Source organism: Suricata suricatta, chromosome 9 (genome assembly GCF_006229205.1).
Source record: "Suricata suricatta isolate VVHF042 chromosome 9, meerkat_22Aug2017_6uvM2_HiC, whole genome shotgun sequence".
Lineage (NCBI taxonomy): Eukaryota > Metazoa > Chordata > Mammalia > Carnivora > Herpestidae > Suricata > Suricata suricatta.
The window spans coordinates 38,226,771-38,238,523 of record NC_043708.1 but is presented as its reverse complement, the minus strand read 5'-3'; the positions used below and the strand labels follow the sequence as shown (position 1 = coordinate 38,238,523).

Genomic DNA, 11,753 nt, shown 5'->3' with positions numbered 1-11,753 from the left:
CAAGAGCGGGCGCGGGGAGCCGGAGCCTCCGCCCCGGCAAGCGTGGGCCCAGAGGTCGGGCCTAGGCCTGCGCTGAGGCCCTCGGGAGGCTCTAGGCCCTGGTGCGGAGGCCGCGCTACCCCGCAGGGGTGTGTGCTGGGCCTGCAGCCGCGAATTTCCCTCCCCACTCAGGGTTGACCCTGAGGACAGATGTAACCGCGGCGGCAGCGGCGGCCCAAGCGGTCTGGAGGCGCTAGGCGCTTGGTACGCGCCGTGTAAGTTGGTCCCGAGAGGCGCTCAGGCCTCTCGCGCCCAGCTCTCTCCCCGCTCTCCTCTCCTTCCCGGGCTCAGAAAGCCTGCCAGCCGTGGCCCCAGCCCTCCTTCTCTCCTCCCCCAAAGCCGGGCTCCGCTTTCCCTCCATCAACTCTAGGCCGAATTCAATCCGAGAAGGCTCCTTTGAGCTTTTGTGTTTGCTGGGGGAGATGTGGGCGCAGGAGGGATCGCGTTACAACTTTCATTTCCTGAAATGTTTGAGGGAACATCCAGGGTTTTTATCCCCCCATCAGGCCGGGCGATGGGCTCGGGTTTCAGGCCTTGTCACTCAGCTGTCACCAAACAAACGAAGCTCTCAGAGCCCTGGAGAGGGAGTGCTACCTGCTATTCATGACCCCTAGAGCAGGTGATCGCTCATGGGAAAAACAGGTAGAATTAATCATAGGGCTGTTCTCTGTTTCCTCTCCTTTTTGGCAGACCTGCCCACAGTGTGAAACCTGTCAGAAAACAAATTAACTCTTTCTTGTCCCCCAAGGGGAACTAAAAATAAAATTTCAGAAAACCCAACAGGCATTCACACCAAGTGACCCAAATGAGAGTTGGAAGGAACATCTATACATCTGGCTCCACTTGGCAGCTTCTTAGCTTGTGTGGTTCCCATCCTAGTGGGACTTGGAACATTAGGGAACCAGGAAAGAATGGGGGATGTTCCCTTCACCTGGTTCTGCCTATTGAAAGGTGCCCCAGGTGTGGTCCCAGAACTTAGGTAGATTCATCTCCTTTCTTTCTGAGTGTCAATGCAGCTGGACTTGATCCTAGTTAAAGGAAAACCTCTACCCTATCACAAGTTTCTAAGAAACGTCTGTAAATGGGTGTTTTCCCTCCCCCAGACTCTTCCCTAGTCATTCTTGTTGAGCATCCATAATGGCTCTGTATGAGAAAATACAAACTATTTCATAATTTCCCCCATTCATTTTTATTCCTAACTTAACTCAGAAGTAATTTCTTAAAACTTACTTCTTGCCTTAGTTGATCAAAAACAAAGTTAGCATATTAGCGTTCTTTGTTGTGTGGATACTGTTTAAGTGCTCCTTATTAAATATTATAATACAAATTTTATACCTTTATTTTCTATTTTGTTCTTTTCTTTGTGCTATATCTCTGTCCTTCCCTGGGGAAAAATTGTTTTAATTAGAAGGAAAGAGGAAATACATACAGATTTGCTTCTAAGATACATAAATGTTGGAAAAGTTAACAAAGACCGCTTTGGAGCCTTGAAACAGACTGATTTTTTAAAACAGAAGTATGGGAAGGGGACTGCATTGTCATTTAGCCTTTTAGTTTTTCCATAAAAGTTTTTTGTGTGTGTGAGAAATCAAGAGATATATCATATGTAAAAATAATCCTTCTGGCTTTCTTTATGAAGGTTTTGTCTGTTTATTTTGAAAACAGCCATTGGTTCCAGATTCCCAGAACTGATTTTCTTAGATTAGCTATTTGTACTCAAAGCTAGAGCCCTGAGCAATATTATTCTTCAATTAAAATCAAGAACTTGACATTAGAAGGAAGCATGTTATGTTTATATAGTATCGGCAACACATAGAAAATATTCACCACACATATCTGAAGACAGACAAGGCTTCAATTGTTTAAATGTTTTTTTCGCCTCTTAGATACTAAGGCACATTGACTTTCTAGCTGGCTTAAATTTTTTAAGCTTGTTACTTACTTTCATTCACAGCATTCTAAATAAATACAGAGCTAATGCTTCTTCCATGTAACTATCTTCTTGACTTAGAGGTAAAGTTGCCTTTTGCAAGGTATTGCAGACTATGCCACCGCACTCCCAAAATGCATTTTCTGTACAGTCGATGTAAGTTTTAGTTTTTGCTCCCCTCCGTCAACCACGCCAGTCCCCACTACTACTCCCCCAAACACACACAAGCTGCAAAAGTTAAGGGAGCATTATTGCATACTGATGCTTACAGTTTAAATATAATATCTGTGTGAGGAGTAACTAAAGATGTCACAGCTCTGTGGGTTGGCTTTGGTTTGTTATTGTTTTTCACTGTCCCATTGCCTTTTCCTGGTATTTAGATTATTTGGATAAGTGGCAACTCAAATTAGAATTGAAGTGTTGCAAAGCAGCTAAAGCCATGCTTGAGGTGGGGGAGCAAAAGGGAGAATAGTTGAGTTTGCAAAATATATATATATTAAGTAAAGGACACCTAAACAATTGGTTTTACAGGCTTGCTGACCAAAACCTGCAGATTTTGTATGAGGGAAGCTGACTGACCAGCTCTATCACATGTTAAAGAACGTTTCAATGTTCTTTAAGAATCCTAAAACAGTCTAATGCCCTATGCTTGGTAAAAATATGTAGTGTAGGACTGTTTTTTTCCTTTAAGATCTCACATCTGTATCAGCTCAGGTTCTGAACCACCACTCCCCCCAAAACCCGCGTATCTATTATAAACAATCCATGATATTTTAAAAGCCATAATCAATTTCAAATCCTAAATTAAATTATTATAGCAAATTAAAACAAATTTGACTTGTGTTAATTCATGAGTGCTTCTATTGGGGTCTGCCTATATCAGTCCTGTAAAAGGTTGATCTCTAAGTTAGAGTAGAAAGAACAAGGGACCAGATGGAAAAGCTAGTATGCATTTCCTACTGCCTTAAAATAGTAAGGGCCAGGAACTATCTTTCTACTAACCTTTCTTTTTAATGACAACCACTAATGGCAGTGAAGAAAGGAAAGTGGCTAGTACCACCTAATAGTATTTTAATTACAAATGGGTAGCCACTTCAGGTGAGCTTAAGTGTGTGTTAAATCTGAAGTAAACCTTTTTTTTTTCTCTCGAAGATAGAATTGTTTAAGGTTTGGTTTTCAGTTTTTTGGTTTTGTTTTTCTTTCTACATTTTCCTGTCTGATGGGGGGGGTGTGATTTTAAGAATATTTTAACGTTATGGCACAGAAAAACAATAAGTGAACCCTTCCCCCCCCCAAAAAAAAGAGGGGGGAAAAGACTCCCAGGTAGCAAAGAAAAAGAGGAAAGCAATTTATGGTTGGCTGTACTCTACCTGCTGAGAACAGGGTCTCAGCTGTTCATTAACAAGTTAAAAGGAGAGAAGCTGAAACTCATACTGGGTTAGAATCCGGCGTCCACGCGCCTCAAGCAGTCTCTTTCTCTTTGTTTTTAAACGCTACTGTAGTGTTGTTTCTCGCTGTCTGAAAGGACCACAGCGTCTAAAACGCTGATTGTCATCCTCAGTGGGAGAACAGGTTTCCAATTTCATCAGCTGGAACGAAGTTGTGTGTGTATACTCGGCTTAAAACACTAGAGAAAACGTGGGCTTCCCAGGGCAGCGCTTTTTCTGAGTAGACAATAAACCAACAATTCGCCCCAGATCTTGACTCTTTTCGTCCCTGGCTGGCTCATCCATTTCTTTTACAGAGTCTTCCCGGTGGAGCTACTGGAGTCAGTCAGACTGGGGGAGGGGTCACTATTATCCCGAGGTGTTCCAGAAGGTCGTAGAGCATACCTGAAGGCTAAGGAACTGAGTTCTAGGCTAGCCTCAGTGTGAATTGCCCGTTGGGGGCCAAATGGGCTTCCGGCGGCTGGAGGAAGGAATTGGGGTGAGTTTTTAGTGTTCTACTCCTGGGAGAAGCGCCGAAAAAGGAGAAATAGCTCAGAGAGTACAGGAGCCACCTGCCACTCTCCTCGCTTTACTCCTGACCCTCTTGTCCTTGTCAAGGCCACCTACCCCAGCAGAGAAGGGAGAGTGCGCTGCGACAGTTGGGCCCGAAGCGCACTGCGGGCCTCGGCTGGTGCTTTCCCTGCTGGGGCCCGTGGCCCCGGCAAGAGGCTGATGCTGGGCCCATGGCCACCGACCAAGGGGGAAACGTCCGACCAGGCCCGGCTAAAAAGAGGAGCTGTTGCCCCGACCTGCCAGAGACTCTAGAAACTAGGGCCACTCTCCTGGGCCTTTCTAGCGATATGGCAGGGAAGAGACGCGCCTTCTGGCTGGCATTCCTCCGCCAGGGGCGCGGGTGAAAAGCTCAAGTCCAAACTCCGAGGCCGAGGCATCAGGAAGCAGAGGAGACAGAACATATCTGAAGCACAGAACAGGCGGCGGGACCTAGGCCGCCTCCCAAGTAGGCTCTGAGGCCCGAGGCGGCTGTCCTGGATCCACGGCGCAGTGTCGGAGAAGCAGAGAGTGTTCACCCCTGCGGCCGGGCCGGGATCAGCGTGCGGCCTGGACGGCTTTATCCCGCCGCCACGGGGCCTGCTCCAACCCCACAGTGGTGAGCCCACGGCAGCCCACGTGCCTCACCCAGAATGTAGCTCCATAACTCAAAAAGGAGACCCCGATTTGGGCCTGTGAGGTGGGTCCGGGGTACACAAGACGATGACAGCTCGTCGTCCCGCGAGGCTCAGGCTACCGCCTCCTTGCCTGACCCTTCCAGGGCTGCCTCGCAGCCTCTGTTCCCAAGGGCTCCGCCGGCAGGCCACCAGACCCTGCGCCTGGAGGTGAGCTGTGTAGGGGATCCTGGGACGCGCACGATACTCAGTGAACTGGTGGAGAGCCTTGGCCAGGGCAGGGAGGAGAGAGCAGCGACGCCCGGACTCCCCGCACCTCCGCAGGGCAGAGTGGCAAGAGCTGCCTTTGGAGTCTGCGTGTGGCAGGGGGAACTCCTCCAGCGTTCTGCAACTGGAGACGCGCGGAATGGAAGCCTCTGGATTCCCAGGCCCTGGAGTTCTGCCTGCAGACTTTACCAAAAACCTCCCGGCGGGGGAGGTGGTAGGAGCGAAGCCCCCCTTGGCCGCAGCCGCCGCCGTAGCCGCAGCGGCCACGGCAGAGCAGAGGAAGAGCGGCTTTGCGCGGTGGGTTCAGGGCCAGGGGCCCTGCTGGCCCTCAAGGTGCGGGGGAGAGAGGCGTAACGAGGGTCACCGCTCAGCAAACGGGAGTTCGCCCATAAGCGCCAATGCCACAATGTCTCTTCCTGGAAGCTTCCACTTCAGCTCGGGGTCAAGACCAGGCTGTCCTTGCCTGGAGAACTGGTTCGAGACCCGCAGTACCCGGCCCCAGTGGCGTCTGTCTCCTTGCCTGCAGCTCGTGGGGGGCTCTGAGGGCTCTTGAGTCCCTACTTGCTAAGCCAAAATCTCGGAACTGCCGGCCAAGTCCCTTTGCCTCCGAATATTTAGGAAGCTTCATTCTCAGCCAAGAGGTCAAGGCGAGCAGGCAGCCGGGACCAGAACAATTGTGTGTTCAGATTTAAAATGTCCAAAAAAAAAAAATCGCACTAGTATTTGTTTTTTCATTTTACTTGGCAAAAGTCTGTAAGGCTTCGTCCTAAAAACACTATTTATAAGCCGTTGTTCACTACTTTTGGCTATCATTAAAAAACCTGCAGAGGAGAAACGAAAAGTGGCTTTTGATTCAGTTAAACTGCAATGCCGAGAAAATAAATTGGAGGTCCCTTAACAGCTGGTCCTCGAAGATTTCCTCAAGGAAAAAAAATATGGTTAGTTCCCCCCAATGATCGCTCCAAAATGATTGCCAAGAAAACTCACAGCGATATCCAGAGCAATATCCAGCTTTCTCGCCTTCTCCTGCTTGTCCCTAGTTTCGCCAGACTGAGCCAGGGACAGCGGAGGGAGGCATATTGTGCAATTTCTTATTAAACACATCTGGAATATGTGCACTCTGGATCCCGTGCCAGGGATTTTACAAAGAGTTTATGACTGTGACAGAAAATTGTCCTTTTAACGAGTTTACAAGCAGTAATCACAGGGGTTTTTACAGGACTGGCCCGCTCTGCTCCTCGCCAGATCTGCAGACATTTCCAAGATTCACCAACCAAGGGAGCAGGAAGTGGGCCCCGGTGCCCAGAGAGACATCTTCCACGAGTCTAAAATTATACCAAGCAGAGCTGGAAGAGTGGGGGGTAGTCATCGGAGTAGGAAGAGAGGGCATGTAAGAAATTAAAGTAATTGGCCCTTCCTTATTTTCCAGGGAGATTTCCGCGGTGTCCTTTGAAGCCTGTCAGGGTCATTGAAAGCTATCTTTGTGCAGGGTGTTTGTTTTGGGGAGTGAATGTGAAGAATGTGCGGAGATCCCCTGTGAGAGCCCCTCCTGCAGAGGGTGGCATTTCTCCGTGGCCCAAGACGTGGAGAATAAACACCCTAGTGACTTAAATAAACACCAACTTAATGATCCAAAACACTAACAAGGGAGATTGGGACCCTGAGCTCCCAATCCAAATGATGGTCTCCCAGCGGCTGTGTGCACATCTGTCCATCACTGAAGGGGGGAAAATAGCTTTATAAGTAAAAGTGACTACAGTTGAGTACAGTGATCCTTTCTCCTTTGAATCCAGTCAAAGCTATTTGACATCTTCTAAAAACTCAGAATAAGGCCTAAATTCTACCACCACCATCCCTCATACACACAACTCAGTCTCCTAGATCAGGACAGGAAAGATAGGAAAGAGTAAGAAAGAAACTAATATATTAATAGTGACATGGATGGGGAAAATCAAAATTATGAAACCGTCATGTCAGAAAATAGACTCTCTCTGGGGAGCAATATTTTTACAAAGCACAAGCAAGCCAATCCTGTTATCCTGAGTAGAATTTTAATAAATAATGCCATTTGTTTCACTAGTTTTAAAAGCTAAATACAAAGATACATCATTTTTGCCCCAGGCAAAAATAATATGGAGCCTACACGATTACTGAGATTTTTCTGGACACTATCTCACAGCAGTGCAAAGAGCTCCCATCCTGCTGGTCTGCTTTCTATTTATACAGATTAATTCACAATGTTGTTATCCATGTTCGAGTGCCCCCCCTTTTTTTCCCAAGTAGATAAATTATTTTACTTTCACAGTCTTGTCATAAACTCATTAATACAAAAAGAGCAGAGTTAACATATGAACCTGTGGAGAAGAGCTAGTGGTAAACAAAACTGCATATCTGAATAATAAAAAAAATAAATAAATACCCTAACGCTAACTTCACTCTTTTCCTATCACATAATCAACTCGGTCACCACTCTTGGTTCAGGTGGTGGCCTTCAAAGTACCCTGCAATTCATAACCATCATTAAGTAAGAAAGCAAGAAAACTTAAAAAAAAAAAAAAAGTAGGGCCCAATGACAGCAATACACAACTCACCTTTCAGAAACAGAATCGTACTCCTGGTGTTCTTCTAAGTTTTAATTTAGACTGGTTTAGGTACAATAGAAAAGAAACCTGAAAACACATGCCGTTTTAGTAACAATTACCAGGTTGCCAGATTTGTCGCATATTTCTGTAGGCTAGAAACTAGGAACAAGAGAAACCCTTAATAGGAGGAGGCTACAGATATGAAAGCTTCAAGGGCATGAGAAGTAATGGCATTCTGGAAAGTGTTTTTTTCACATTGGTATATTTTTAAAGTTTGCCATTAAAAAAACCCAAGAAAACAAACAACAACCAAAAACCCCACTAAATTTGACAAAAATAGTTGTAGTACTAATGGTCACTGCTATTTCTAACTGCCTTACACAGAGAGCATTAAGACATTTAGGCACTTATTTTCCCGCAAATACTGTTCTTTCCTTTTAATCTACATAAAAGTGTTTAACACTAAATAATGAAAAATGTAAACTTAATTTCCCCCCTCCAAAAAAGTTTTAAGATCATATTTTTCCTATTCACCTTAAGAAAACGAACAGTTCCTCCTGGCTGGAGGCTCTTATTTTCACTATTTTGACCTCTCTGTCTCTCTCATTTCCTTTTCCTCTTCCCAAATAATTTTGCCATAAATTAAAAGGGAATAAGTAAAATCCAGTTGATTTGTAAATCTCATTCACTGAAAGAAAAAAGAAAGAAAGGAAGAAAGAAAGAAAGACAACTAAAGCTGGCACTTGGATTGCCCAGAACAAAGACTGGGTGACTGGGTGCTTTTGTTTGTTTGGGTTTTTTTTTTTCCTGATCTCTGCACTGGGATGGGAAATGCAAGAGTTGGAGAGAAGAAGGTAACTAAGCTTGAGCATCGATGTTAGTTTTGAGTTTTAAAAAGATATTTGTGAAAGTCCACCATTCCTTTATGCGCAGAGAACCCCAGAAACAAACTGCAAAGATGATCCTGGTTTCTATTTACAAGTGTCCCTAGTCACCGCCTCCAGGCCCAGTCCCTCCCCACTTAAGACCCCAAGTCCACGAGACTGGAGGTAAGGGGGCCCAGCAGGGAGTCCTGGAGCTGATGCTGGTGGGCTTGCAGGCCGTGGCTGGGCTGTGAGGCCGTTAAACCAGGGAGAGAATAGTTTGAGCTCCTGGCGTGGCCCATATTGCCCTGCAGCAGAAGTACCGAGTTCTGGTCTGGACTTTGGGGAGGTGAGAATTCTTCTTCTGAGCTGGACATGAGCGGCTTGCCCCCTTCCAGAGGAGAGAGTTGATTCTGCTTGTTCGAGGAGGAGTTATTGTTTTCGGTGTTCTCCCTAAGAAATAGAGGACAACACCATATGGTTAAAAAAAAAACAAAACCACGTAGGTTAAAAAAAGTGTGAGTGGAGGGAGGGGAGCTGGCCATTGTGCAATCAGTCATATACCTAAATGGAGGAACTGTGCCCTCCCACCCATCCCCAAGGGTCTTGGGGGAAGTAAGGAGGCAAAGGAGACTGGAGAAATGGGGAACTATGGGCAGAGCTTCCGGGAGCCAGGTCCTTTCCTCTTCCAGGTTTTAGAAAGCCAGATCAGCAGGACTTATTTGAAACACAAAAATTATTTTCAAAATTTTGTTCAAGCAGTTATTTTCAAACACCTATCAGCTAGCACCACACTTAGAAGTAATTAAGTTTTAAAAACGTCCAACAAATGTTTGTTGGTGATAAAGAAAATGACCAGAGGACAAACAGACCCGAACGCACAGATGTTTGGGGTAAATCAAGTCAGTTGTCCTGTTCCCATCTGAGGAAACAATTAAACGTCGAGTTTCCCTGCCCCTGCCGAGAGGTTGTGGTTTCAGAGGCACAGGACAGGTCATGGGAAGTGGTGTCCAGAGCGGCCCAGTGACCTGAGTAAACACAGGGAGCGCAGCCAGTCTCTCCGATTTCATCAGGGAGTGGGCCCTCGGGCCTGACTTATAGGATGGCCCTTTTGTAAGTAAAGCCTAACTGGAACCATACTGTCCCCGTCCCCGGTTGGTCGCTCAGTCCTTAGTCCCTCAGATCTCCCTCTCAGCCCCCTCCGAACGGTGCGCGGACATCCACAACCGCGCACTGTTTCCCAACGGAAGAAACTTCGAGGCCCCGCGCAGCCGGAGAGTGGGTGCGGCGTGCCTGGGCGTCGGTCCGGATTCTGGGTGCTGGTAAACTTCAGGATTTCGAAGCCCCGGCCGCTTCCGGCTTCAGGGTGCTGGCCCATCCTTCTCGGCCCCGGCGCCTTCCCGGCTCCCCTACTCTCTCCCCCTCAGTCCCTCTCCCTGGACAGCCGCTGTGGCTCCGTGCTCTTCCACCCAGAGGGGAAAGCAGAGGCCACATCTGCCGCCCCCAACCTCGCAAGCGAACAAAGGAAACCCAGCCCTACCAGGCTCTCAGGTTTCCCCAAAACTCCTCGGCTTCCCGGGGCGCGCTCACCGCCGCCGCCCTCTCCTCGGGCGCTTCCGAAATCTCGTTCGGAAACTCCAACAGCAAACGGATGGAGCCGGGCCAGGTGACCGAGGGTGTTCGCGCGAGGAGGGCGGAGGCAGAGGCAGGTTAAAATACGACTGCCTTCTGAGCTCCGGAGAGAAGTCTGCCACTGGAGACCCCCTTCCTCGGCCGGGGCGGTGGCGCGGACCGCCAGATGGACCCGCGGCAGCCCCGGGACACGCGCGAGGGGGCCCGGAGAGGAGCAGTCCTTTCTGGGCTTCGGGCGCCGTGTAATAAGGGCAGCGCCAACTTTTCCAAAGCTCTCCTTTCTGTGGATTTCTTTTGAAAGACTCCTCCCTTTGTACAGCTAGTGCGGAATGAAGCGGTGACTTCTCGCCTAAAAGCCTACCAGGAAGAGAGCGGGGAAACGATGCGGCGGCCATGGGGGCAGAGCAGACGTCTGAGGCCAGCTCCACCCGTCTGGGGAGCAAGAGGAGTGAGGTGCGCGACCCTCAGCTCCTACCGAACCCCTTTCCTCGAGGCACCAATCAACACTTCCCTTGTAGTTGATCGAGAAGTTCACCCCGCGCCCCCCACCCTCACTCGTCGCCCCAGCCAACCAGGGAGGCACGAAAAACAAACCCAGCGCCAATATTTCCCGACACTCACAACCCAAGAAACCCACGCGCGGGCGCTCAAATCAAATGACTCCCCATCCCTAGCAAGCGATGTCAGAGTTCATGAACTTTCGCTGCAGTACCGCGGAGGCCCGGGCGCCGCCCGGCGGACGGGCTCCAGCCGGCAGAGAGGACGCGGTGGCGGGTACCAGCGGGGGCGAGAAAGGGCGGAGGGAAAAGGAAGGCTTCCCGGGGTCGCCCGAGCAGCGGGAAGCACGCCGCGTACCTTTCCTTGGCCTCGGCGGCCCGGTCTCTTTGCCTCCGGTTCTTAAACCAGTTGCTGACCTGGGTGGTGGTGAGCCCCGTGGCCTCGGCCAGCTCCCGCTTCTCACGAGGCGAGGGGTATGGGTTGTGCGCGTACCACTCCCGCAGCACGCCCCGCGACTTCTCCTTGAAGCAGTAGCTGGTCTCCTCGCCGTCCCAGATGGTGCGCGGCAGCGGGAATTTTCGGCGCACCCGATATTTGCCCACCGCGCCCAGGGGCCGGCCGCGCAGCTTCTCGGCCTCCACGTAGTGCGCCTTCAGCCACAGTTGCTGCAGCTTGGGGTGGTTGTGAGGCGAGAACTGGTGGCTCTCCAGGATCTTGTAGAGCTCGCGGAAGTTCCCGCGGTGGAACGCAACCACGGCCTTGGCCTTGAGCACGCTTTCGTTCTTGTGCAGGTGGTCGCAGGCGGGCAGAGACCACAGGAACCTGCCCAGACGTTCCAGGTTCCCGCCTTGCTGCAGAACTTCGCACACGCACGCCACTTGCTCCTGCGTGAAGCCGAACGACGGCAGCATCGACATGGCTGGGGCCTGCCGAGGTGCACTGCCCGAACGCACGCGGCAGGGAGCAGCGCCTTAAAAGCAGGGGGCGGCAGCCGCAGGGCGGGGGGCGCAGCTGCTCCTACCCCCTCCTAGGATCTCCGTAAGCCAAAAAGCTAGTCGAAACTTAGGGCTGGGCGGCCGAGGAAGAAGGCAGAGGGGGGCGCGCTGGAGACGGAGCGACCCGCTCACTCCGCAGCCTTTTTGGGCCTCTCTGGCTCCGGCCTCCCGCCGGGTTGATGCTGCTCGTTGCCGGGGAACTTGGTTTCTGTTCTCCCCGCAGCGGCCTTAAAGCGCGCAGCGTCCCCGGCGCGCTGATTGGCTGCAGGCGGCGCCTATCCGGGGCTGGCCAGCCAGCGCGCCGCCGGGCCGGGCAGCGGGGCCGCGCCGCCCCGC

General features: G+C 50.1%; 1 protein-coding gene across 1 annotated transcript; it reads right to left on the bottom strand.

The window, feature by feature from the left end:
* Positions 1 to 6,879: 6,879 nt before the first annotated feature.
* SIX1 (SIX homeobox 1) lies at positions 6,880 to 11,600 on the bottom strand. The gene is made up of 2 exons (XM_029951345.1): positions 10,780 to 11,600; positions 6,880 to 8,745 (listed from the first exon to the last, which is right to left on the bottom strand). Exons 1-2 carry the CDS (start codon positions 11,337 to 11,339, stop codon positions 8,451 to 8,453), a joined length of 855 nt encoding a protein of 284 aa, XP_029807205.1. The 5' UTR covers positions 11,340 to 11,600; the 3' UTR covers positions 6,880 to 8,450.
* Between the last annotated feature and the right edge of the window lie 153 nt (positions 11,601 to 11,753).

Excerpts from the sequence above, each read along its gene's own strand:
- SIX1 (XM_029951345.1), bottom strand. The coding sequence starts at position 11,339 with ATGTCGATGCTGCCGTCGTTCGGCTTCACGCAGGAGCAAGTGGCGTGC. Across the intron at positions 8,746-10,779 it reads GCCGCCGAGGCCAAGGAAAG|GGAGAACACCGAAAACAATA; the intron begins GTACGCGGCGTG and ends TCTATTTCTTAG.